The sequence below is a fragment of the Buteo buteo genome, chromosome 2, assembly GCF_964188355.1.
Source record: "Buteo buteo chromosome 2, bButBut1.hap1.1, whole genome shotgun sequence".
In the NCBI taxonomy this organism is placed as follows: Eukaryota; Metazoa; Chordata; class Aves; order Accipitriformes; family Accipitridae; genus Buteo; species Buteo buteo.
Genome location: NC_134172.1, coordinates 24130659 through 24158300, shown reverse-complemented (window position 1 = coordinate 24158300; position 27642 = coordinate 24130659). Strand labels below are relative to the sequence as shown.

Here is a 27642-nt window from a genome sequence, read left to right as displayed (position 1 = left end):
CATTGATGAAAAACTCCCTGCAAGTGCCTTCTGATTTGTTTTATACTCAAGACCCCAGCACAACCAGGTGTTTTGACACAGCAGCATCAAATTGTGACACTATGTAACAGCCAGTGCTCTTCTTCAGGCTATTACCCAGCACAAACATGGAACAACCAAATTCAACAGAGTTTGGAGGAACTCAGGGAACTGCAGGAACTGAGAAAAGTAACCTCCTTGGAAATTCAGTAACTATTAGTGGCCCCATACTTTTCCCCCTACCTGCTCAACCATCAGGTATACCTGAATTTGAGAAGAATCCAAACAAAAACATTCTGTTTTCAGGGAATTTTCTTTCTAATTTAAGTAGTGATGAAAGTCTTGCTGAAATCTCAGTAAGAAACAACACAAAACTAACCAAATATTTGTGCTTTAAAACAGTAAGTACAATGGGGTTAACTTTAATTTAAAAAGCCCAGCAATGAAGTATACATTGCACTTGCAGATTCTGACACATTTTGACTATTGATAATACATCTCCTTTCTTTAAGAAGATTCTAATTTGACAAATAATCAAGATATAGAATCAAGATTAGATTAGAATTTGCAAAGTGTGGGAGGTGTTGGCAGCTCTCAGACGGGAGGTAAATAAGTAGGCAATGAGTCAGTTAACACTGAATCCTCTTCAAGAGGTAAACCTCCCAGCAAAAGCATACGTATATAATGGAGTTCAAGACAGATATTGGGGTTTGGGGGGCTTGGGTGTTTTTCACTGGAAAAGAAAAAAGTCAATGCAACAAACAATTGTTTTTAATTCTGGAGGGAAAAAAAATAAAAATCAGGTATGATACTTGCAAGCCAAAAGAAAGAGAACTGAGAACTTAACTAAAGTTATTAAGATCAACACGTTTGCAAGGGCCATGTTATTCACTGTTAACATGCCCGCTTTTACGATTACGATGCCCAGTCTTAGCATCTATACCTTGTCAGAGCTGAAGTTGGCAAGAAAACACCCAAACGTCCAACTGGGAGGCCAAAAGCCTGCCATTAATCAAACATGCAACTAAACAAAGACTCATTTTTGTGAGATCATTACTGTCCTCTAGAACAGCCTGTAGTGAAAGATCAACTCCAAGAAGTCCTTAACATTCACAGTTACACTGGGTTAAGTTACACTCCCAGAAGAGGGGAGAGTTACAAACGCAGCACCCTCTGGGACCAGATCAAGGAGCTACTCAGTGTAGCAGCCCAGACACTCACACAGGAGAGAGAAGGGAATCTGTAGTATTTAGTAGAAGTCTGCAGAAACAAAAGATGGAGTTGTGTAACTGAGGCAGGGAGAAAATTTTCTGTTGTAGAATGAAGATACTGCCTGATCACCTAGACAATTCTGTTAAGAATTTCTACACTCTCAGTTTAAAATAATCAAATTTAAATCTATTTGAAGGCCTGTATACCAAGCTGACATTTTGTACAGAATTTAAACACAGAACAGACCCAGAGGCCTGGCAAGAGGTTATAAATACAGGAGAGTAAAAAAACCCAAACGTGTACAAGACCTAGGACTTCACCACCTCTGGCAAAACTGAGATAAAAATACTGGGGAGAGCAATTTCACCTTTGCTAAGGTTCATTTAATGAAATACCCTTCTACCTTCTTGAACTGTCCACAGACTTCTGCCTTTTCCTCTAACATCTCACATAAAGCAAACAAATGATGCCACTGTGTCCTTGAGCTGACTCCCAAGGGCTTTTGTGTCGAACATAAGTCTACTAGGAGTTTCAGCAAAAACCATTCTTGAACAGACCCCCTCAGCAGGCACCGAGCCCCAAGTCACACCAGTGCGTCTCACTTGTCCTCTTGCCTTTCAGCAGGAGCCAGCCCCAGTTACACCACAGGGGAATTCTGCTCACTGGGATTACCTGAGGGTCAATGTTTTATTTAGTTTGGTGAAATAATGAACGACTACTCAAAAAAAAGTTTGGCAGCTATGGAGAAAAAGCAACTTTGCCAAGCTTTACTAATGTTATCCCCAGTTAAACTGTACTTTTACCAGTATAATCGTAGTTGGTTCTTTGACCAGCTCAAGGTCTTTTTCATACAGAAATGCATATTTTTTTAGCTAGGAAAGAGGGAAGACAGGACTAAATTGCTGTAAAATATACATGCATTTAAAACTACTAATTTTTTAAAAAATCTTCCAAAATCCCAGTCCTCAGTTTATGATGTTCAGGTTTAGAGCTTTCACACTGCCTCTTGCAAAATAAATACTGGTATCTTTGTCTGACAGTTACCCAGGGACCATTCAGAGAAGTTATTTATGCACAGTCCCCTGCTTGGGTCAGTCTTTTTTTACTGTTGCAGGCCACAGAATGTAAAAAGAGGGTTTAAAGCGAGATCCACTTGTCCTTCAGCTATTTAGGCATGCCTGCAACCCAGAGATTTGGCAGCAGGCAGCACGCAGAAACTGCTACTGAGTAAACAGGTTTGTCCAACACAAGTTACAACCAGAGATACCAAGCAAATTAGGGCAAAAGCAAAACCAAAACATCTCAGGACTTTTTGTCCTTCTCATACTCTGCCTTGAAAAGAACCGAAAGGCTCCATAACTGGCAGTGAGAATGGCTGGGAAGGGAGGAACTTTGTTGCTCAACTTGTAGTAATTACACTGGACATGACAGCACAGAGGATATGCAAAGGTAACAAGATTAAAAGCTTTTCTCTTCATTAAATATTCTTGTATGCTAAGATCTGAGTTCTCCTTTGTCTGGTCAGATACACATTTCATGGTGTCATCATATAGGTATCTCACTCTTAGAAGTTTGGGGAAGGAAAAAAAAGTTTCCCACTTCTGTGAAAGCTAATCTTTACATGTGAAATCTCTTTTGCTGAACTACCCGGTCACCACCAAAGTGACGCAACTTGGATCGCAGGTCCCACAGGGGAAGCAGGAAAAGGATATGCAACTCAGGTTGATGCTACGTCTAGCTGTCAGGTCAGGAAACAGAACCTTTTCACACATCATACCAACACATCTGCCCCAGTCCAGCCCACCACACAGACCACAGCTGGTTATACTAAGAAAAATATTCAACGTTAGACTTGGGGAAGATTTTGACCGTGTCAGTCCAGTGGAGACACGCTTATACCAGGAGCACTTCACTGACAGGAGGGCGAGTCTACACACTGAGGCGGAGGTGTACCTAAGTGCAGACATGGTCTAAGGTATTTTTAACTGCATCCACGATGACAATTTTGTCAGTCTGATGAATAAGGAAGAAGTAAGGCCAGCACAAAAGTGACGTGCAAGTCAAAATTCAGCCAAGGCAAAAGAAGAGTCAAAACACCTCTTTCTGCCCCAAAAAGACTTAACCTTGCCCCCAAAAAGACTTAACCTTGCCATAGAAACAGGCTGTGAATATGACTCTGAGACAGTCACTTAGGCCCACAGTTTTATGATTTTGTCTGCAAGTTACAAATGCAAGCCCATGATCACACCCACACACCTTTCCACTTATGTACACACATCTGGTGTTTTGCATAAATGTGAAAAAAGACTTTTGCTTCTCCCTGCATGTGCTGGGGTTTTGTTGGTTTGGGGTTTTTTTGTTGTTTTTTTTTTTTTAACTGAAAAATGGGGATACTTACTGCATTTGGGGAGGAGTGTGGCAAAGGCAGAAAAACTTACTTTGTGGAGCTTTGAGCAAAACCATGAAAAGCTGAGGTGAAATAATCAGGAGGAGCACAACAGTTACCCTACTCAGATGGTCAAACTGTTTTGGCTCCCTTGGTTTTGATTTGAGATTATCTTTCCCACTGAATATTTGTCAGTGTTATTTTAATTGCCTTGACACCAAAATCTGCTTTAGCAGAAACAGTGTTTTGTAATATCAACATCTGTTTTAAATTACATGGAATAGTAATTTTAAGTTAGCAATTTCTCAAGTTTAAAACCAAACATGTACTTCAGATGTTTATTTTTAAGCTGCAAAGGCCTAAGCCTGTGTGGGGTTTTTGCCTCTACAGTATTTTTTCCTCTCTCTGTAAGTGAGGTTGCAAAACTACATTTCTGACGATGTTATATAGATCTTTTTGATCACAAAAATCAGATCTCATGTATATGGGCAAGACTGCAAAAAATTTCAAAGTAGTATTATTTATACTAGGGCTGTCCTTGGTTCATAAAGAAAATGGAGGCTTAGATGCAAAGGGCTTTCCCATTACTGTATTAGACTACCACCACTTCAAGAGAATAAGAAAGTCCTGACCAGAAGGGCTTAAGTGCTTCAAATTCCACTTACTAACAAACTACCATTACTAACAACCTCTTTGTATGCAAATGAAACTTTCATACATCTCAGTTCTTGGAAATGCAAGGTTTTTGAGCATGAAAACCTAGTAGCAAGGCCTTAAAACCTAACCCAACAGATAATCCTCAAAGCTCTGCGTGTTTCCTCCGCCTCCCCCTTCAAGTCTGTAAGGCTGTACTCCAAGACATAAATCTCGCCTGCTAAAACTGAGCACTGCCTCCAGTACCATAGAAATATTTATTAAAAAAAAAAAATCTAAAAGTAGTGCTGATTATAAAGTTGCCATTTAACAATAATCAAAGGGTTATACTACTAAAACATTCAAAGTAAATAATTTGTGAGGGTTGGGGGGAGTTGTTTAAAGGTCATACTTTTTCCTCATCTGTTTACTAAATGTACTGTGCCCAAAGCCTTCCTGACATCGAGCATAAGGAGCTATTTAGAATGAACTGAGACACCTTACAAAGCTAGGCTCAGCAGGGTGGATTCAGGTGCAATAAATACATTTTTGCATTTTGTAAGAGCATACAAAGCTATTTTGTAAACAACATTTTATTATGAAACAGAACAAGTACAGCATAATGCATCTAGCAGGAGCAAGCTGCAGACATAGAATAGAACAGCAATGAGTCACACAACATACATAATCCTGCATCTAAAAAACAGGAGCAGAAACGGAGGACAAAGACATTTGCACAGTTGAGAGCTATAAAATGGTATTTTCTGCTGCAGTCATTCAGTGCTCAAGCACATGAAAAAACTACAAATTAAAACAAAAATATTCGAAGTCATACATACATGTACAAATGACGTTTTTGTGTGGTCAATATTATAAGGACCTATTTTCTAATGTCAAGAACAGCTTGAAAGTAACTTCATTTGCAAAGCAATCCTACTAGAGACTGATACGTAACACATAAACTCTACCTCATTCTAAAAAAGAGTGTTAAAATAGCATGAGATTAAACACTGACCGGCTGCAATGGAGACCATTCAAAACTTAGCAAGTCAGTTGACACAGTCATAGTCTCAAGTAATAAGAATGCTCATAAATTGCTTAGCTATATAAAACCTTATCTAAAAGCTCAAAGCAAACTTTAAAGCCACCTCAAAAATTAATACACTATGATAGGGAGAAAACAGGGAATAATTAGGCTCCTATTACCATGGGTTAATCTCCTAGATCAAGAGTAGATCTTTGTGTTTGCTGTAGTGTAAGGTTTTTCTTTTCATTTGATGGAATTTGTTTGAATACTTCAGCCTACAGACAAATAGTAGTAAACAAGATTCTCAAAGATTACAGGAAAATAAAGTAATTTAAAAGTCAGCATTAGACTTCATATATCAGAAACACGACAGAAAACTGATACTAATACTTAGAGGCTTTTTCTGCTGGAATGAACCACTAATTTAATGTAACTTCATATTACTTGGAAGCATTCACTTTCTTATTTAAAGATGAATAAAGCAGCTTCTTTGAAATACTCATTAAAATACATTGGGGATATTCAACAACAACAAGTTTTGGGGAGAATGGCATACAACCCGCAGCCACAGCAGTTGTCCCTCAAAGCTCAGTGAGACCCAAGCTGGAGTAGAGCGGCAAGCTGCGATTCAGAACACACCGAAGTGCAATTCTTTGTTCCCCGGCTGCTTCTTACACATTGCTTCTGCACTTGCTGTCACAGCAGCCTAAGCGCGTAGCTGCAAGCCTAGCTACACTGCAGAGGGCAGCTATAGCTCGGTCACACACACAAACAGAGAGGAAACTGGAGTCGGAATAAGGTACGAATGAATTCTAGACAGGTATCACCCGCCTACCACTCTATCTCCCCTGGCACATCAGGTTGGCTCCTAGAAAGAGCAACAAATAATAATTCTGTGCTCTTAGTGGTGTTACTTTTACATATTTGGGAATCGTCAACTGTGGCATATTTATGTAAACAAACGTAACAAAAGCACCAAGATAATTAAACACTATTTTGTCCCTTCTTAGTATCCCAGATTTATATTACTATAATTATTTTTGACACAACTATTTTAGCATGCATGCCACGAATTCACTGACAGAACAGCGAGCATCGAAGTCTTCCCCTTTCCTGCCTTTTAGACAAGTCAGTCCTCCTAAGTCTCTTAGATTTCTATTGCCACGTTTAAGATGCAGAGCTGCTCGTTGCCAAGCAAATCCTAGAGGCAGGAGACAACAAACAACGTACATCCTCAATCATCAATCACCTACAGAAATGCTCTCAACCAGATGAATCAGAAATTCATGAGGGAGATATTTGTGTAGCTGTGTACAGATTAACCTATTTTTAGGTTACTCCAGCCACTCCTAGTTGCGACAACAAAGCATTTTCTCTGCAATCACGTTTTCTAATCCCTCAAAAAAAGCAAAAAAGTAAATGTAAACGAAGTCGATTTTTAAAACGCGTTCCTCTCATTTCCCTGCCCCAAAAGCCCCCAACTGCAGAGCGAGCCAGACCCTTGGCACCTCATGCCTGGTCAGAGCCAGGCTGCTGGCAGCCTGACACCCTGGGTCGGGTGCAAGGGGCTGCGTTTACGCCAGCTGCCTCTCCTGTCAGCTCCCCAAGCAACTGGAGACAGCGCCTGATCCGCAGCGTGGGAAGATTTAAGGCGCAAGATTAGCGGAGAAGGAACTACAACCAGAACAACAGCGTTCGCTCGTGCTAACACCTTGGTAAAACACGCGCTCTGCTCCACTCTCCACGGCGTGTGCATTTAGAGGTAATATTTCCTTCTGGACAATAGGTGACGTTGAGGAGGACTGTCTGCAGGACAGACGGACACAGAGGACGCCTGGACAGGTCCCCAGGCCGGGGAGGGGAGCGTGTGAGGGGGGTGTGGGGGGCTCTGAGGGCGCCCGCCCCGAGGGAGCTGGAACCAACCGGAACAAGTAAGGGAGCAAGGGGGCATTCCCCCAGAGCGCCGCGACCCGCCAAGGCGGGCTTCCTAACGGCCAGAAAGCCCCAAGAAAAGCCCCCAAACCCTGAAAAAGCACCGACGACAAAACAGGATTTACCCTCCCTTTTAGGGCCCGCTTTTAAGGCCGGTGTCCGGCGGGAAAGCGCCAGCCCCACTGCTCCCCTCCCCTCAGGCCGGCGGCCCGGCCCCCCGCCTCTCCCTTCGGCGGAGGCTACCCCCGGGGGGGGGCAGGGCAAGGCGAGCCGAGCCGAGCCGGGCCGGGCCGGGCCGGGCGGCGGGGTCCTCGCACGCTGCCAACTGCGGCGGAAGGCGGCCCGGGAGGAGGGCGCGGGGTGCCGCCGGCCGAGCCCCTCGGCCGCACGCGCGCAGGCGCCGCGGTGGAGCGCCGGGCCGGGCCGCGCCGCGCCGCGCCATGCAGGCCGCCCGCCGGCTGACAGGAGCGCGCCTCGCACGCCCTCCGCTCCGCTGCCCGCCCCGCCGCGGGGCCCGCTCCGGGCGGCGAGGGGAGCCCGGCCCGGCCCGGCCCGGCCCGGCCCGCAACAGCGGCCGCGGCGGCACCTCCAGCCCTAGCGCTGCCGCGGCGGCAGACGCGGAGGCTGCCTCCCCGAGCCGTGCCCGCCCGCCCGGCCCGCAGCGCGCCCCTACCCCTTGGCGTGCTCGGCCTCCTCCTCATTGTCGCCGTCTATGCCGCAGGTATCCTGGTCATCCAGCTCCAGGCTCTGCTGGCTGGCCGCAGACTCGCTGTCCTCCGCCATCACGGGGGAAGGAGGGAGGGGAGGGGGCGGGGGAGCCTATGAAAGGAACCGGGGCGCACGGGCAGATGCAGTCCGGAGGAGCTCCCTCTAGCTGCTGTCCTCCCCCGTGCTGCCGGAGGAGGCGGAGGCCGCCGGGGCTGCCCGGCCGCTCCCCGGCGCCCCACAGGGGACGGGACGGGACGGGACGGGACGGGACCGGGGCGGGGCAGGGCCGGGCCGGGCCTTGCCGCGGGGGGCTCGGCGCCCTGCCCTGCCCCGCCCCGCCCCGCCCCTCACAGCCGGGCAGTGCCGCCCCGGGGCCCGGCCCCCGCCCGACTCCCTCGTAGCCGATATCTGACCCGCGCCCCCTGACCTCCGCGGGCCTCGGGTCCCCGCAGGCAGGGCGCTGCCCCCCCGCCGCCGGGGGAGGCCCGAGGGGCAAGTCCGGCCCGGCGGTGGCCGTCCCCGCGCCGTGGGGTCGGGCCTGCAGGCAGGCGAGGGCCCGCTCGGTGGGGCGGCAGCTGCCGGGCCTCAGGAGCCTCGGAGCGCGTTTTGGCAGCTCCCTGTGTTCCCTTCTCACGCCGTACGTACTTCGACGCCGAAGGTGCCGCTGGTAGACGCTGCCGAGGCCGCCGCGGTGAACCCCCCTCACAGCCGTGGCCACTGGCTCTCGCAGCCCTTGTTGTTTTCCCGAAGCCTTTTGTATTTCTGCAAGCTCCATGCTAGAAGAACTGGAGTTAAGTGGTAATGGTTTGAACCCAGGAAAACAAAGAAAGAGAAACTCGTATTAATTATTTGAACTCCCTTGATTTCCAGGGTCATATCAAGATTTCAGGCAGAGATTCAGAATTTCTGAGTGCTTGGTTTGGCAGTGCTGCCAAACATCACATTAAAACATAAGAATAGTATGCAGCGGTTGTAATTTCTCCTTACCCCCACTGCCCTCTTGAAAGTCATTTAATGTGAGGAAGATGCTTCTTCCTTGCATTTTGATTTAAGGTAGTGATTTGGATTTCTTTTTCCCATTTTTGATTTAGGGTGGTGTAATGTTTTGCTCTATCAGATATTGTGGGTGACATGTCAAATAAAAGATCTCACTGGCCGAGCAGAAGACAGCTAGATGTCCCTCCAGCTGTGCCCTCGCAGTCAAGCTGCACCTATGCATATTGAGCACCAGCCCTGGGCCACTCTGTGTCCCACTGCCCTTGGTCCTTTACAACATGCAAGTTGCCACAGGAACTTGTAATTCAAACGCATAAGATTCTTGAAGAATCAAAGGCAGACAACGTAATAATGAAGAATCCAATGCCCAGGTCACCCTTTCAAGCTGTACGTCGTTTGTAACAATTCTCCTAAACTACCTCCCAGCTTCTCTTGGTCTAACCAAGTAGTCCGTTGCATCATCGAGAAAGTGCTGCCCTCGTGTTGCCAAATAATTACTGAATGTTTGTTTCCTGCCGCAGGTTGACTTGGGGAAGCCCTTCCTGCTTTGTTGTGAAAGGACAGAAGGAAAAACAATTCTGAATGGGTAATGGAGTATGGGTTTATCAGCTGTATAATCTATCACGTTACACTCTGATGTCTCAGGACTAGGTTCAAACCTTCAGTGACTGCTATCTATGCTGGATTTCTATCATCTGACCAGTATTTTCTGTCTTGACAGTTTTGAAGTACTAGCTGTGGTGACTGGAAAATTCAAGGGTACTAAATCAATAAAGCTAGAAAATATTCAACCAGCACGTTCCAAATAAAATAAACTGTAACATAGCACGTGTATCTTTAAAAACAGCAGTTGTTCCTGAATATGGCTAAATTGTTAAGGTGGTGTTGATCTTCCACAAATGAGTGAAGGGAGAGAGAAAAAATTTCTTGACAGGTGGCCTACCCTCAACTATTGCAAAACTGATGGGAGGCTTGTAATTAACACTTGGCCAAGTATGACCTCCCAATGTCAAGCCATCACTGTAGTTCAGAGGGGAAATGTGCCTACTGTGTTACCACAGTTTGAAATGACCTTTCGAACTAAACCTTCACTCAGTTGTAATGTGTAGGAGAGAAAGAAAATCTCAAAACAAAGGCACAATACCCAATAGTTTTCAATAACAAAAACCAATTGTGAACAGTGGCCCCATAGCCTGGAGTGAAGTTAATCCAGTGATTACTAATGATTTTTTTTCCCCCTCATAATAATGTGTAGGAGAAAGTGAAGAACAGTATGTCAATGACTAAACAGCTATATTGAATCACTGTGTTGGAGAAACTGTCAGTTTAAGCATCTTCTGTCCTTTACCACAATTTTCCTCACTTCATTGAGCTGAATGGAGTATAGGAAGCCTGGATCCTGACTCTTTGTGCAGTTCACAGAGACAATAATAGAGGCAATACGAATCTCTCCTAGCAAGTATCACTTGCTGTCCCTGCTAGAAGGTCTCCCTGGAAGGGGGAATCAGGCAGAGTATATATAGCTGCAGAACGGCTGCTATTCTAGAGTTCATAGCATGCATGAAGAATATCCTCATGGATATTACAGTTTATCTCCTGAGAGGCGCAACTGAGATTATACTCCAGATTCCACTGTTACAAGGCCAACTGACAACACTGAATTGTGCTCTGCGTTTCATGAATATATTACTTTTGCTTATACCACAAGTAGAGAAGTTGACCAGAAGCAAGAGGTATGCATCTGTCCTGCATTGAGGAATTCTGATGTAGTTTTGCATTTCTGAAATTACCAAACAGATTCCCAGAGTGTTTAAATTCACTCTACAGACGCTGCTCAGCAGTTGCACTACTTGATAAATGTTAGCTATCACATGTATAGATGTCTTCCCAAAATAGAGCAGCAAGGTGAAAAAATGTACCCCTGAACTTCAGGACCCCACATGTTCAACCACAGTGAGTTAATGGAGTATGTACCACTAGGACAGTAAGCAGCATGGATGGCACCTGATGTGCCCAAACAGGCTTTCTGTGGGCATCTGTACTTCCAAGACCACTGTTGTCGCAGCTGGGTATGTCCGGGAACTCCCCAGACTGCTGCATACAAGTGATGCAGACATAACCCACGCACTCGCACCAGTCTAAGCAGACCATCAAAAGCTATCAGAAATGTTTCATTTTAAACCTAGCAGGTAAAAAGCCTGTGTTTGTGAAGATGTGAATTTAGTTTTTAACTGGTTAAGAAGACTTCTTCCTAGATGTACGGGGAACATAAGAGCCTTTTATTTTATGAAGATTAAAAAGAAGAAAGCACAGTTGTTTTACACAAAAGCTAAAAAATTAATAACAAAGGAAAATAGACTTCCTAATCAGGAGATACACTTCACTTAATACTAAACAGCATATCATGAAATCAATTAATATAATTCCAGCATTTGATGAATTATTCATTGGTTGGTTGGTTATTTTCACAGGTCTCCTTAGAGCTTTAGTAGTGCCTCTGGGTTTGCTGCTAGATGTAGCCAAAATATCCAGTTGCTTATGGCAACAAATTGGAAGAAAAAAAGAGAGAAAGGTCAGTGAAGCATTACAGATGTAGCTCTGCCTAGCTGCTCCCACCACTGTCAGCCAGCAACAAACAGACCAGTGTATAGGGGACCGTCTACACCACCATAAATCTCAGCTTTTTGGATCTTTCCCCATCCTATTTCGCTTTCCAGGTTCTGTCTCTCCTCTGCTTTCCATAACAGATGCAGTCACGGGTCTGTCATGACTACACAAAATTAACCTGTGCCTACAAGTCTGAGAGGCTTTGAGCCACCTTGAACGTAAGTATACGAGTATAGGCCCAGATCCACAAATGGACTTTGGTGTTGCCATGTTTAACTTTTTCCTAGTTGACTCCCACAGCAAAATCCAGGACTCAAAATGAAACCCTACAAACACTCAAATACTTTGGGCATTTCAGTGGCTGCCATGAGTTCAAAAGAACTCTAGGCTACTGAGGAGGAGCTGTCTAAGGCTGGCGGTGAGAAATACTGAGGATTGGTGTCGTGGTTTAACCCCAGCCAGCAACTAAGCACCACGCAGTCGCTCACTCACTCCCCCCCCACCCAGTGGGATGGGGGAGAAAATCGGGAAAAGAAGTAAAACTCGTGGGTTGAGATAAGAACGGTTTAATAGAACAGAAAAGAAGAAACTAATAATGATAATGATAACACTAATAAAATGACAACAGTAGTAATAAAAGGATTGGAATGTGCAAATGATGCGCAGGGCAATTGCTCACCACCCGCTGACCAACACCCAGCTAGTCCCCGAGCGGCGATTCCCCACCCCCGCTTCCCAGTTCCTAAACTAGATGGGACATCCCATGGTATGGAATACACCGTTGGCCAGTTTGGGTCAGGTGCCCTGGCTGTGTCCTGTGCCAACTTCTTGTGCCCCTCCAGCTTTCTCGCTGGCTGGGCATGAGAAGCTGAAAAATCCTTGACTATAGTCTAAACACTACTTAGCAACAACTGAAAACATCAGTGTTATCAACATTCTTTGCATACTGAACTCAAAACATAGCACCGTACCAGCTACTAGGAAGACAGTTAACTCTATCCCAGCTGAAACCAGGACAATTGGGAAGCCTTAACTCCCAGGGCCGTACGCAGCTTTGTCCGATCTCGTCTGTTGGATGAACCATCAAGTGAGACTGTGTCGTACGTGGTCAGGGTCATACCCTTCTCTTTGCTCTTCTATGACTTGAATAAAGCCAGCCAGTCACTGATACAGTTTCCCTCAAGCAGGCAGGCATAATCCAGACTTGTTTACTTGCCTAGTGATACATATTAATTACATCCCAGTGAGCTAGTGATATATATCATTCAGACTATTAGCATCATTTGATTGGTCTATGTGTTCTGAGTATTAAACACTGCAGAAGAAAAGTACCTGAAATTTTCATGCAGTCATAGGACTGCTCCTAACTTTATACACCACATTGAAATATTCATGGCATTTATAATGTAAAATAGATTTAATATTGCATGTAAATAATAAACAACTTGGTGTGAACTTTTTGTAGTCTTGTAAATCGGAAGCAAAACTGATCCAATTTGAAAATTAGCTAATAGTTTAGTGTTTTCTCTATTTTCTTAATAAGTATTTTAAAAAAAAAGTTATGGAGCAAACAAATATGTTTAGACTTTGCCTTACACAAGTACCTACTAGTACTATCTCGCAATGATTTTTTTTATTGGTGGCTCTCTATGCTGAGAACTTAAATATTGCCTTCTTTAATCCTGAATGAGATGCAAGGGTGAGAGAATACAGTTTGAAAATACACTGAACAAATGCACCAAAACAAATGTATATAGATGTCACAGCTAACAACAGAATAGGTAGAAATAGTTAGGGAATGAAATGAGCTTGTGATCTCATATGTTGCACATTTGTATCCATGTGAGATCACGTCTCTGATCTTTATGGTTTGTCTCACCCACTGTACATCTTTTTAGCCTCCTGCTGCATACCACACTTGGTGAGCTTCAGCCTCGCCTGTCTCACAGCCCACCTGCTGCTGGCCTGTGTTGGCTGCAGCATTCAAACTGGGGGACAAGCACTCTCAAAACAGCCCGCTCTTTCTGCTGCACTCTGATGTTCAAATTTTTGTTGAATTCTGTTTTAAAATGCAGCTCATACCATACCTCTTCTATTTTACATCTTACCTTTTGCACTGAAGCATCTGCTTCTCCATGCTGGTGCCTGCATTGGCAAGGGCCGCAGGCTATACAGCATTAAAAAAGCGTTAGACATTTACATGCATATTGAAAACATACCGTAGCATTAAAAAATGTGTATGATAAATACAAACCCTCATGCTTAAGGGTATAAGTGATAAGGATAGGAAGACTTTTATCCTGTGGGGTTATTATCACTAGCAGATATTTCTTCCCCAGTTTTCTGATGCATCTGGTTTTGATGATTGTTGGAAGCAGGATACAAGACTTAGATCAAACACAGGTTCAAACTGGTTCCAGCATTGCAATTCCTCTGTTCCTAGGGTCTCTAGCCCCCAAAGGTAAAAAATAAATAAATCATGTTTTACATTAAAAGATACTTAATAATCAGAACTGACTTTTAAATAATGATTATTACAAATATATATGTATTTTGCATTTCTATGTCTATTTTTTTTTCCTCTGTCTTTCAGACCCTTCTCAAATTATATATGTTAATGAAAATTAGTGGTGACAGATTTATTGACAAAGACGGTGTTGACACTGGTGCTGCAAGAGCTCTGACCAATACTCAGCAATTACTTCTGCACATCCAATCTCCAAATCAATCCAATTTACTCCTGTCAGCTCCTAAATCAGTTCTCCCATCAGCCTTTTACAGTTCCCCCGTATCAATGCACCTGCTATTCCCTCCTCTTTGCAGGGAGGCTGCAGGTACAGCCAAATGCTTTCTTTCCCTGATTCTGGATGGAGGCAGCGATAGATAAGTGAATTATTCTTCATCTCTTGACTGTTTCAGTATTTTTCCAAAATGAAAGTTTTCAGTTTTATTTTTGTTTGTTTCTGATAGTTCTTTATCCCCAAACAAAAAGGGGCTCTTTCCTGTGATAGATGTACATTTTTTCCTGCTAGAGTGAAGAGGCTAAAGCCTGACTACAACTCTCAGAGCATTTGTAACAGACTAGAACTATTAGGGTGCTCCTGTATGTTCTGTTTGCCCTAGAGTATTTAACGCTGTTAGACACCCTGAAATAGAGACTAGAGCCTGGAAACCTTGAGAATATCAAGGAGGATAGTTCTCAAAGTTCAGGTCCAGAGAAGGAAACCTAAAAGTCTGGCTATCCCCAAACAAATGGTATGTCTATCAAGTACTTTAATATTCATTACCTATTCCCATTAGCATAAACCACTTTTATTTGGAAAGGTGTTCCAGGCTTTGGAGATTGCAGTCTAAAGCCAAGCAGGCCTTGGATGAGAATAGTATTTTAGAACGAACAGGATACTCCTTGTGGTGACAACCTGCTCAGGGACAGTATGTTGTTAGAAGCTGTGTTTCCCACATTTCCATGATAGCCAACAGAAGATTGTCTCCAATGTTCTGTAGGTTGCTCCAACTAGAAGTATCCCATTAACTTACAAATCAGATAAATGGATAATGCCAATAAAGGTTCTGCATACCTTCTGGTTGGTTAGAAGCAGATTAACAGCGTTGTTTGGAATGCACACCTACTGTATGGAGAATTACATTGAATTAAAAAGTGTCTCATGGACACAATGTCTTCCCCATGAAGAAAAAGGGAAACCAGATTCTATTATAACTCTTCCATTTCTATGCAAAATTTTTGGAGATTTTTACAGTAAGATTTTACCCTTCAGCATTTTACAACTTTCTGCAAAAGAAAAGCATCTGTCAAATGTTGCAACAATTGCAGAGTAAAGTACTTAAAATACAGACATTAGACAAGCTTTAAGCACAAAATTTAGATGTCAGGTCTAGGCTAGTAGGCAAGTGTGAATAAATCTCATGGAAGTCAGGGGCATAGGCACAGCAGAAACAGCATCAAGCATGTCTTTGGCCCTGCAGTGTCAGACCACAAGGACAATTAACTTAATTAATACAAGCCTTTATAAGCTCTTCTGCCGGTTCTTCCAGTCAGCCTAGGTGAGCGACCTTTACTTTGGCATTGCTTGATGTTGAAATGCTGAAACTAGCATTTAAGCTAGCTTTTATATTAAATGCACTTACATACATGTGCACATGCATGCATGAACGCGCACGCATGCACATATACACATATATTTATGTAGGTATACTTTGCTGATTTCCAGGAATAAAAGATCAAATCCAGCTCAAAAGAAAAACACTCCTCACACGGGGGAACTTGGCTATCATGTTCTGCTTTCCTCATTGTTATTGTGTTATTTAATATAGGATTATGAGGTGTTAAAATCAAGGTACAGCTAGTGGCATAGACACAAAGAGGCAGATAGCTTGAGAAAGCTCACCCTCACCAACACCTACAAGCAGCTTTGCTGAAATGTCATTAGAGTGTCACATAGCACGTCCCATCCATGCTGGCCTCTCAGCATGGCACCAAACTGAAGGTGGAATCAGGGGGCTGGGTTTATGGAAGGGGCATTCCCTGAAGACCAGGGAGAGGGAAGCCAAGACCCGTAGCCTCTCTCATCTCCAGGGGCAGGGGACACTGGGAGAAAGGCCCTGCCCTAAGCATCTAGGTAAGGGTAATATGGGGGCACATCTCCTGCTGTGTTACTTTCTTTTCATGCAGGCTTTCCCGGGGTTGAGATGTGGTTCCAGCCTCTTCCTTTATTGATGGAAAACTTCCAGAAGAAATGTGTAGGGAACAGAATCTACCCGGAGTAGCTTGTGGCGCATATGCCACAGCCAGAGCTGTAAGCTCCAGCGTAAGAGTAGGACAATAATGGGTTTCTACCCAGGGAGAGGAGAAGCTCAGGGGCCAACTCTGCTGGGAGTGTGCTTGTGAAAATCGGGGGGGACTGGGGAGAAGACAGTCCTGATGCTTTTTTAAACTCCCTACAACCACTGAATCACCAAAACCCTTTAAAAACCAATGCTTGTAACAGGAGCCCTTTGAAACAACTTCTTCCAGCTTTCATACCCAACATCTCTTGCAGCAGGAACAGCCATTCCTTTTGAAAGTGGGATTTCTCATCCCACAGCAGTATTTTAGGCACCATTTCCTACTTTTATAATATAAAATGGAGTGGCAGGACCATTCCTCAGTTGGGTTTATTCAGCAGTGCATATTTCCAGTCACGTGAACATGAAGTGCTTCTCTCCAGAATTAAAAAAATAAACTAAACAAGTATTTCATTTGTACCTCCCTGTTATCATCACATTTTCCTTCCCTGCGGCTGTAAGTTTCCAAGGCAGAAGAGATATTTAATGATCAAACAATCTAACTGGCACTGTTTATTCCTAGAAAAAAAGCACATCAATAAAACAAGAAGTACTTCAGTTAAGTGATAATAGACCAGGTGCCACGTTTTGCAAGCTAATAAGCTGTGGATACCACAAGATTACAGCTAAAAAGAACTAGATACCCTTTCTGTTATTACTGTCATGTAGAAGACAGTACATGGTGTCAGTTTACCACTTGGAATTACATGAGTAACATTAAAAAATCCTCCTCTAGTCTGAAAATGGCACTTGGCTGCTGCCTACTTGTCTACCCAAAGCTCCAAATGGTTTGCGGCCTAGAAATGAAAATATCAGACATATCATGAAAATATCGTGTGTATATCTATCTATCTATCATGATATAGGATATATCATATTATATAATAATCATATATCATACATATCTATATCTATATATATGAAATGAGTAAGGTTAGCACTGAACCTGCCAGCTTACATTTGTCTGTAAGCAGAACAGGAAAAGAATAATAATAGAGTTGCTCTTACTTTTCTCAACTTCGGAAACAAGTAGTAGTTAAAATTGTTTTAACTTTATCTAAAACCAAGGTGCTATTCACTAGGTGAGAGAACACAGGCACATTTACACTTGAGCACACTACACTGCCATCGGTGATGACGCATTTTGATTTGAATGGAGATGTTATGAGCTGAATACTGCCCCAGCTAAGAGGCTGGGCAAGGTCTCTCAAGCTGACAGCAATCTCCGCACTTGGACTGACAGCCGGCCCATGAAACAACTGATGATCCCGTGCCAGCTGCCTACTGGTGTTACTGAAGTTATAAACTGTGCTTATATTGAAACGAGAAACTGTGTTTTATACCCAGTATGTATGGAGAAACAGTTCAAACAGCTCACCACCAGGTGGCAGATATTCCGACTTTAAGAATTTCAAATGCTAAAAGAACCCAAACAGCAGCACTGATTCAAAAAAACCTTGCCTGTCGCCCATACGTTTTAGAAAAGCAAACTGACATTCTTCTTCTCTTTTGACCAAGTCCAAGGCTGTACTGGATAGATTCCCAATTCCATGCCCCATGCCCCAGGTTACAGCCTATTGACAGTTTAAGAGCTACTACGTTACAACACATTTTAATCCTCAGATGAATTCTCGTTGGTTAAGAAAAAAATAATGCCTTTTTTGGTTCACTAGGGACCTTCCTAGAGAAAGGGTAAATATCTAATCCAATACTTGCTCATTTACACCTGTACTATTCTATAGGCTAAACCCTACATGGGATATGTAATTTCTTACCAATCTCAACCATGTTGGTTTAGGATCGTAATATAGAATTGGTCTTTCAGAGCATTCATGGATAGAATGAAGGGCAGAAAATGAAAATACTGCTAAGGTATTTCAAGAGAGCTTAATTCACTTTTACTAAAGCTACTCAGTCCTTCCTGTAAGGGAGAAAAGCATCATGAGCAATTTCCAAATGGTGGGGTTTCTTGGTAAGCTGTTCATCTAAGCTCAGCACCATGATTTTGTATATTTGTGTAACGTTAGATTGCAAATGCTCTGAGGCAAGAACCATTTTCCCCCTGTATCTGTAGAGGGTTTAGCATGCTGGTACCCTGACAAAGCACTTAAATCAAATAATAAAAGGTCATTATCATAGTAAGTCAAGGTGCTTTACAAATACTTCAATAAGCTTTGAGAAGCAAGTATTTCAGCAGGAACAAAGTGGGAGCTGGGGGACAATCATACAGTGAATGGACTCTTAATGAGTGTATTAACTCCCAACAGTCCTAACATTTCATAGGCCCTATGATATAAATGGACTTTGGATAATATAACCTCAGTCATTATCCATTTGAAAATCCTGATTGTGGATAGATTAATTGAAGACCTGTTCCTAGTATTTTTTTAAGTCCAACATATTTTCATTACTTTTGTAAGCTTTGTCATTACAATCTTTTGCATTTTTTCCCCATTAATACTTGCCATCAAAAAATACAAAGCCAACTGCTTCTCCAGGTTATCTTCTACATGGACTAAGATCACTTGGAGCTGCTGATGCCAAGACCTTTTCAAGTTATACTTTGTTCTGTATGTTTTTTAAGCTTTATTGGTACTTGCTACACTGTGCAACTGCAAAATATAAGCAACAAAATTTCTTCATATTTTACTGAAGTATCTTCCTCAGTATGTTTAGAAAAATTAAAACACAGAATTTGTCACCGGACTGTAAGATTAGGCAAAGTGTGTACAATGGACACACTCTAATCTCAATCTATTATCTGATCTGTGTTACTCTGTTCCAATTTCATTTAACATGTGGCTCAGATGTGTTGGATATACTGAGAATTATATTCCACAAACTATATATTCTGCAAAATCCAACTATTATATGGCTGGTGATATGACCACAATTAAAAAAAATGCTATTTTAAAGAAGATTTGCAAAATACCCACATTGTGTTTGTTCAAGTATATTTGCTGTATTAGGACCACAAATAATCAAACCTTCAAACTATGTGTTTTGAACATAAAACCAACACGATTAAAGAAACAAACCACTGCAATTTAATAGCAACAATCTCACTTTACAAGATAATAACGATGGAAACTTTGCAAAGGAATCTGAAAAAGAATGTAATTAAAAATGACAGATTTAAGACAACAGAAAGTTGAAAATTAAATAGCACAATAATTCTAGTACGCGGAAATTTTAACCAGAATGTTTACTTGATGCAGCATTGTGATTAATAAGTGACACTGTATTACCAGCACTTACTGACATCTGATAAATACTATTCCTTTAAATTAGCATTTTTCTGTTCAGTGATCTTGCACAGACTGACAATAAGTAACCCAGATCCCAGAGCCAGTTCACATGCAGTCAGTAGCAAAATTTCTAAACAGAACAGGAAAGGACCTGGAACGCATGTGATGAGTAAAACATAACTTACTGCTAATATGGTGATTTCAATATTCAATGCACACCACAAATATTATTTTAGATTTCTTTCACAACATATACCACTTCCAAACATGGATCAAAGCAAAACAGAGGTGATGTGGCTTTGTGGATGGAGAGGAGCACTGGCCTGGGAACTAGGAAATCGGGATTCAGTTCCTGGCTTGCGCCCAGACTCCCAGGTAAGACATTCAGTAAGACGGAAATTACAACACCGGCCTCCTAAGAAAACCTTGAAATCTACTGAAAAAAAGAGCAATGAATCCGAACCAGGGCTTATTATTAAAGATCAAATAGGAACTATATAACACTTTCTCTGATCACTTTAGAGATTGCATAATAATTAACTTTATTAAGCATGACTGATGCTAATGCTGCATAAAAATAATTGGATGAAACATGATAAACTGAATGTGTACAAAGGATTCCACAAGAGTGGAAGTCACATACTTTCCCTTCTTTGAACCCAGTTCATGAAGAAGTGAGAAGTGTGCAATAAGTGTGAGTATCCGCAGAAATCTCAGAAAGGAAACTGGTCCCACAGGAAGCGTTACTCCACAGAGAATTTTGGTGATACCAGGATTTCATTTCCAAAGTCTTCAGTGATACTTAAGTGAATAGTTACATGGTTATCAAGAGAGGGAGGATGCTTTTCTGAAAAGGGGTCTAAATTTCAGTATTGACTGAAGTTCAGGAGAACTGCATAAGAAAGTGTGTTAGTAAGTCACACAAGCATAAATATGCAGAGCAAAACTGAAACCAAAGTATTTTTCTTATTAAATAACATAAAATACGTGATGACCACCAACAGAGGAAAAAATCCACAAAGATATTTTTTGCAGTTTATTTTCAATTATATTTTTTGGATAACCAAGCAGCTCTGTATGGAGAAAGCACAGAAGAGTCATTCTGGCACTTTTGGATAGTACATTTTTTTTTTTTTTTCTTAATTCCAAAATTTTTCTAGACACATTCAGTCCACTTGCTCGGTCTATAGTCCATTTTATATGAGCATGATTAGCTCATATGATTCCAGAGGAAGCTAACAATATATACAGTCTATTCTTGGCTATTCTGGGCCCTTTAAAATGTCTTCTAAGTCTATCCTGGCTAAACAGAATCCACAATATACATGATAGCTACAGAATATACTGTATTGAAATGAGAAATGCTCAGCACAAAATGGGACTCTTGGCATGCAGCTTAAAATAAAAGGTAGAAGTTCAGAAGTTTATAAAATCCCAAATGGGGTCAATTAAAAGGAGTTACCAAAAGAAGGGACTGTTCATTGTTACTGTAAAAAAGGCACTTTGAGTAAATGGGACCAGAATTGAAGGAATCTTAGTCGACACAAAGTTCAGTTTGGTTTCATAAAAAGGCTTCAATGCTAAGGGATGCTACTCAAGTTTCCTGCAGTTTCACATTAAAATAAATTGCTGAGTAGTTTATAATAAAGGACATAAAATGTTTACAACCAACTTGTAAAATTAAGAAAAGCATAGTATAAGCAAAATATTACTAAAAGCAGCAATGCATAGCCTTTCATTGAGATAATGCACAATTTTGGACACCATGTGTCAAACACTTGTTTTTAAGATACTTTCAGTAGCATTATCAACATAAAATTGGCCTACAAAACAAAAGCTTTACCAGCTCCCATTCATAAGGAGATTGAGGTCATAAACCAACCAAAACAATTTGTCAGTATTTTCAACATCCTGGATGACCAATATCAAGTATATGGAATAACAATCACACTCTTTGTTCAGCTATCTCACTGGAGGCAGCCGTTAAATCAGAGGAATGATTTTAATTCTTTTCTAACATTTACACAGTAATGCATTTAAGTTCTTTCAAATGTTGCTCACCACAGTTTGTTTTTCTCTTTTCTCTCCACAAAAAAAACCCCAAAACAAAACAAAAAACCAACCAAACAAAAAAAATCAAGCACTTCCACAGAAAGAATATTTGGCAATTTTATACTCCACTGAATGGTGGATTTTCACAATAGCTCACTTCAGATTGAAAGTCATTAGTGGTCTTTCCTCTCGTTTCTGCCAAGGACTCTTCTTATCTTCACCTTGGTCATCTTCCTCATCCTCCTCGTCCTCCTCATCATCTTGAACCGATGTTCCGTGTTCAGGACTAGTTAATGGCTCTGGTTTGGTATCCACAGTTCTTGTTTCCTCCTGCAGGCTGGGCAGCTGCACACCGCTTCTCTTACTAGTGCCTTCTAGTAGGCATCGTAGAGCATTGTCCTCAGGGCTACAAACTGCTGTTCCACACTCGCTGCCACTTTGGTCCATATCATCCAAGTACACAAGTTGTGTGTAAGCTGTGCTATCTGAAACCTTCCGCTCTCTCTGCTGGTGCTCTTGCACTGGTGGGTGACCCTGTGGTGCAGACAGATGATCTCCTCTTCCCTTTCGGGCAGATTTTGGTTCATTCATGTCAACACCGGAGTCCAAACTGGCATCGTTACTCCCGTTCCTACCAGCTCTTTGGAGATCGATGTATGAATGTCTAACGTGAGCATTTGAACGTCCATCTAGAGAAACAAACCATGCTCGAGGATGAGGCAATGGCTTTCCACCTCCCAATTCCATCAAAGCCTTTTCTGTAAGAAGCTGCACTTCGCTATTCATTTGAGCCAGGGATGCATCATTAAGTGAGGCAGGAATGGAAATAGATTCAGACATGGAAGCATTTTGTTGACTCCACTCAGCTGCACCTGCATCTTGCAAATGTTGCTGAGATATTGCTTGGGATGCTAACTGTTGGGGTTGCAGCTGTTGTGGGGGGTGTGGAAAAAGCCGTGCATGAGGGTTAGGAAGCTCAGCCTGAAGTCTTTCTATATCAATCTGCTGGTCAGCTGGGACAACCAGTGGCTGGCTAACAAAAGGATGTTCTCCTGGCAATTTCATGTAATGACCTGGGATGACCAATGCAGGCAAAACTTTTCTGTAAACACTGTCATTGACTTGGTCAACAGAATTGCAGCAGATTAACTGACCTGGTCGAGGGAAAGATGTAGGTCTTTCAAGGTGATCAACTGAACGAGACATCATACAATCAGTAGGTCTGCAGTCCAGCAGCTCTTTTTCAGGGGCTGAAGGTGTGGGGTATATTTGTTCCTGAATATTGTATTTACTTCCAGTAGCAATATGGTTCATAGATACTTGAATTTCTCTCTCTTGCTTTTCAAATAAAGGCTGAGACAGCATAGCATTGTAACTTCTCCTATACTCATCTTTGATAGGGGACTCATAGCCTTCAGCTGTTTCTGTAGATTTTCTTGTCTTTAAAGGAAAACTATCGGCTGATTTGTGGTAGTCTTTTCTTAGAGACCCACTGGGAGTCAGGTCATCCAAGGAAATTCTGCTCTTGTCTTTCTCCTTGTCAGAGAGCAGTTCCTCTCGGGAGCTAAACTCCTGGGAAGTACTGAATGAGTGTTTGAGCATAGGTGTATGCATATCTGCTTCTCCACTAGGCGATACCATCTCCATGTGGACAGCACTGATTAATTCCTTCGCACCTGAGTTTTCAGTGTGTCCATTGCTAGCAACGGATAACCCACCAGGAAATTCTGACTCACGACGTGAAAATATTAAATTTATATGGGACATTGAGGTTGCTTGATCCTTCTTAGAAGTGTCCAGTGCTGTTGAAAGTTGCAGTTTCTTATGATGCTGACGTGGTCTTAAACATTTTCTTCTACAAAAGCCGGTAACAAAAGAAGTTACACATTTGTGACTGTTGTACATAAAAACAAGAGCAGCAAGTGTGCCTTAATGGGAGATTTTTAGGCAGTGATTAGTATTAGGGGAACTGATCTTTTATTACATAACCTAACAATTAAAAGCTTATCCCAGCAGTGAAGATAAAATCAAAGAATAATGTCAATTGGGAAATATCTCAAGCACCAATTACAAATTTGAGCAAATGTCTGGAGGAGGCAAATATAAAATCACTCATTAATATACACTTGCTGATAAAAGGTTAACATTTATTTTACTCTAAGACTAATAGAAAGATTACTTGCAAATGCGTAGCAGACAGTGACAGAGATCTTGGACCTATGCCCATGTTCGATAGGAGGTTTTAAAACATCTTACAAGGAAAACACAGGTACAGGTGTGTGTGATTCATTCAGCTACCATTCTACCAAAAGCAGGGATTGTATATGCCGCACATAACCAGGAAGATACGAAGGTTTATCTCAGTGTTTCTTTCTTCTTCAAATGCTTGCTTGCTTTCCCCCCACTCTCCCTCCCCCCTCCCGAAGTAAAAATGTTTCAATACAAAAGCTTTTAATTTCATAAGCACAAACCCCCTTGTATTTCCAACATGAACTAAGTAACCAGGACAGTGAATCTTACCTGCAATAATACAAAAGCAGACACAGCAAGACTAGAAGTATGAGAGCCATCCCTCCTAAAATTGCCAAAAGAAACATTGTGTGATAGCTGGTAATGTCGTGTGTTACGACGGGACCTGGAAGGCCAGAAAAGAGCATTTAGACCTGTAACAACCCGCAAACAGGAAGAGGAACAACACTTAAACAAAGAGAGGGACATCTTCCCTTGTTATCAGGGTGCTAAGTGAGCAACACTGCCGCTTGTAGCCCTGGTGCCTATTGAGCAGACCACCTCTGGAGAAGGGAGCAAGTTGTGGAGAAAGCGTGTGCTGGTTTTCATGACTGCAAGTCCAAATAGATCATTCTGTGGAAAAGCAGTTAGTTTCAATAGGAGCATGCATCAGTGAATGCTGCCTTCCAGGCCCTGATGCTGACACAGTGCGCCAAAGCTTGCATCACTGGAGAAAAGCCATCACAGCATCTTCCAGTACTGTAGCTAACAACTTCTCTTTAACGTTTGCGGTGCTTTGTACTCAACAGTACATACTGTGCAGTACAGGATTCACTGGAAGATGTGTTGGTGCTCTGAAGTCTAGATCAAGCCAAGCCAAGCAGATCTTCAGTAGATTTAAAAACCAGGCCACTAGTGAAACAGTGTTATAAGTCCAGGTTTCAGTAATGCTTAGTAAATGTTCTAACATACAAAGGAATGCACACATGTGGACAGCATGTGTAGTCCTGCCGGTTTGTAAAATCCTTATCATGATTTTGAAATAAAGGCCCAAATTTTCATCTGCAGGCAAGGAGGTACAGCACCAGCTGACAGAGTAACATGCATGTACTGTGAAGGACAGCAATCTTGGCCAACATTAAAGTTCTAGATCATGAGGTCTGTAAAACCTCATCTGTGGATCTTGAGTGGTCTGTAGAGCCACTGCTAGGAACACAAAGCTCATTTTGGTCCATTTTTTTGAGATAGGAAATCAAACAGATTCAATAAGGAGATAAAATAAGCAAAAAGACATTAAGCTCATTAAAAATAACATCAAGTATATTGCATTTGGGAAATCTAAATATTTACACATTCTGTCCTGCCATTACCTTTACATAATTGATTGATACTATTGCTTCAGGACATTAAGAAAAAGAAGAGATAAATCACTTCAATTTTTCATGGAAATGTTGTTCCCATTGCAACAAAGTTTTAGGAACCCAGACCTAGCCCTCAGAAAGAAGGAAAAGTAAAATACAAGTAGAAATTCTGCCATACAAGTTAAACTGCAAGGACAAATAAGCCTTCTCCTGTTAGAGTTACAAGCCTTCTAACCTTAGAGTTACAGGCACAATTTTCAGGACTAGTGTAACTTCCTTGCAGTCTGGCACAGAGCTGTACCGGGAAATGTTTGGCTCAGAGCAGTTGCATTTTCTTAAAGCACAATTATTTTGTAAAATTCCATAAAATTCAGATCTGCACCTGCCTCTAAACTCTGTTCAGCAGTGAATCAGCTGAATATTCCAGCAGTTTCATTTACTATAACCTCAGAAAAAAAGCTTGCATATCATGAAACAACTTCATGGCATATACAAGCAGACTTTAAAAACAGGCCTCATGTTAGAGTTTGTTTTGTTGGTTAGATATAGTTTATTTAGCTTGCACAGCCAAGGCAAGAATGTTTTCATTTCTACTGTATTTGGTTTTTATCCAGAAAACCTAATAAAGAAAATCTGTAAGAGGACGAGTTTTTTGTTTGATTGATTGGCTCTTCTATACACAGAGGTATCTCTGATTATTGGTGGCTGAAGAACTAATACTAAGAAATCTGAGGCAGCCACAGACAGCAAAAAGGAAGAGCAAGCTGCAACACTAATAATCTCCACAGGCACAGAAATATATATAATGCCTAGTTCAAAGTGATTTTCTACAGTTATGCCAAGAGGCTTGCAGATGGCAACCTGTCAGCTCATCTACTAATGCCACTCTGCTAAAACACTTCCTAGAACTTCCACGCTAAACTATTCGTGGTGTAAATTAAACAGTCAACAAGACTATGCAAAGCGTAGTCAGGGCAAAATGGGCATCTTCAGCAAAAAAAAAAAAAGAAAAAAAAAATTTACAATCAATTCGTTAGTAGATGTCTAACCCAGGATGATGTTGGTCTTAGGTAAATCCATTTTTGGGGGGAGTTTCTGTATAGAAACTTGACAGCATGTATTTTTCTACCTGCTGGAACACCAATACATTGATGTTGTACCTCCCCTCATTTTCTAGCAATGGCTCTGCCAGGCAATAGTGACATAAATGCATCAAAGCAGGAACACTTCAAAAAGTTTCCCATTGAAAAGACTCAGAGGTTTTGAGCCCAAAGGTTGCCCCCCACAATCCCCAAAAGATTTTAGCCCTTTACTTTCAGATTTCTGTTTTCTAATAATCCATTATTGATCAAGCTGTGGCATCTCAGATGAGGTCATTCTGAAAAATATAAACATTATATATGAATAAATAGTTAGTCAATGCTGCGAATATCAATAAAATTCAATTCCATCTTACCTGGGAGTGTAGGTGACATAGCTGCAACCCAATAGCCCAGCTGAGGTGCAATATAAGTCCAAGTCAACTGATTTCCTTCTTGTTGTACAAGGCCCAAACTACTCTTCAGCCATGTCCCTGTAAACGCAAAGATTGTAGGAAGGCATTATAGATGTATTCACACCTTCCTCTGCAAACAAGTGGAAAAGCAAGCAGTAACAAAACCTATCAATGTGCTGTAGGGGTTGTGTGTGCATTGCTGGGGAGTGGGAGATTGTGCCATTTTGTTGCTGGCATTTGAGAGCTCCTGCAAGTAGTCATCCCCGTGGCCTTCTCAGAAGCTTTGTACACAAAAAACATTTAAGAATAAATAAAACTAATAAATCTTCAAAAAGGGTTAAAGGAGATAATTATTGTCATATTAGATTCCCCTTCTTTGAAGAAAGATATTCCTGAAGCTGATTATACGTAGACAGCCCACTTAAAAACTGTATTTCAAGAGATATCACATCTCCCAGACCACATGTGAGTTCTGCACACCACCTTTCTGTCAGCTCTGGCTGTCAACTTCTAGAAGACTGAAGAGAATGCTTCCTCAAAATGTTGGTTTTCCTGTACAGAAAACAAGCTTATGAATGTTACTGCCAATAAATGTAGAATTAAGTTGCACCGTCACTTTGATTCAGCAATGTGAGTCATTCAGAATGTGCATACAACCAGGAATACTGCTTGGTAATGGATGATGAGTTTTTTAAAACATGTTTCTCAAAGGAAATGTAATAGATTTTTTAGAATTATCAAATGATCATTTCAAAATAAACAAGATTGACAATTTTAAAGCCATGTGTTTAAGTTCATATAACTCTTAGGTAGTCCAGATTGACAATCTGCACTAGTTGAGAGCTGTTCTACTTTCAGAAGATAAATTTTGTTACAAGAATTGGTCTATGAAAAAC

At 41.8% G+C, this 27642-nt stretch overlaps 2 protein-coding genes across 7 annotated transcripts in view; both read right to left on the bottom strand.

The window, feature by feature from the left end:
* Positions 1-8151, bottom strand: part of NMT2 (N-myristoyltransferase 2) — a 40640-nt gene extending 32489 nt beyond the window's left edge. The window contains exon 1 of one of the 2 annotated variants that reach the window (XM_075048596.1): positions 7882-8151. In XM_075048596.1, the coding sequence (XP_074904697.1) occupies positions 7882-7991 (110 nt within the window). In that variant the 5' untranslated portion in view covers positions 7992-8151. The remainder of the gene's footprint in view (positions 1-7881) is intronic. The other variant, XM_075048587.1, reaches the window with a different exon arrangement.
* Positions 8152-19326: 11175 nt separating this feature from the next.
* Positions 19327-27642, bottom strand: part of FAM171A1 (family with sequence similarity 171 member A1) — a 90222-nt gene continuing 81906 nt past the window's right edge. For all 5 annotated transcript variants that reach the window (XM_075048500.1, XM_075048517.1, XM_075048526.1 and 2 more), the window contains 3 exons: positions 26708-26824; positions 24182-24296; positions 19327-23516 (listed from right to left, as the gene is read on the bottom strand). In XM_075048500.1, coding sequence (XP_074904601.1) covers positions 21815-23516; positions 24182-24296; positions 26708-26824 — 1934 coding nt within the window. In that variant the 3' untranslated portion in view covers positions 19327-21814. The remainder of the gene's footprint in view (positions 23517-24181; positions 24297-26707; positions 26825-27642) is intronic.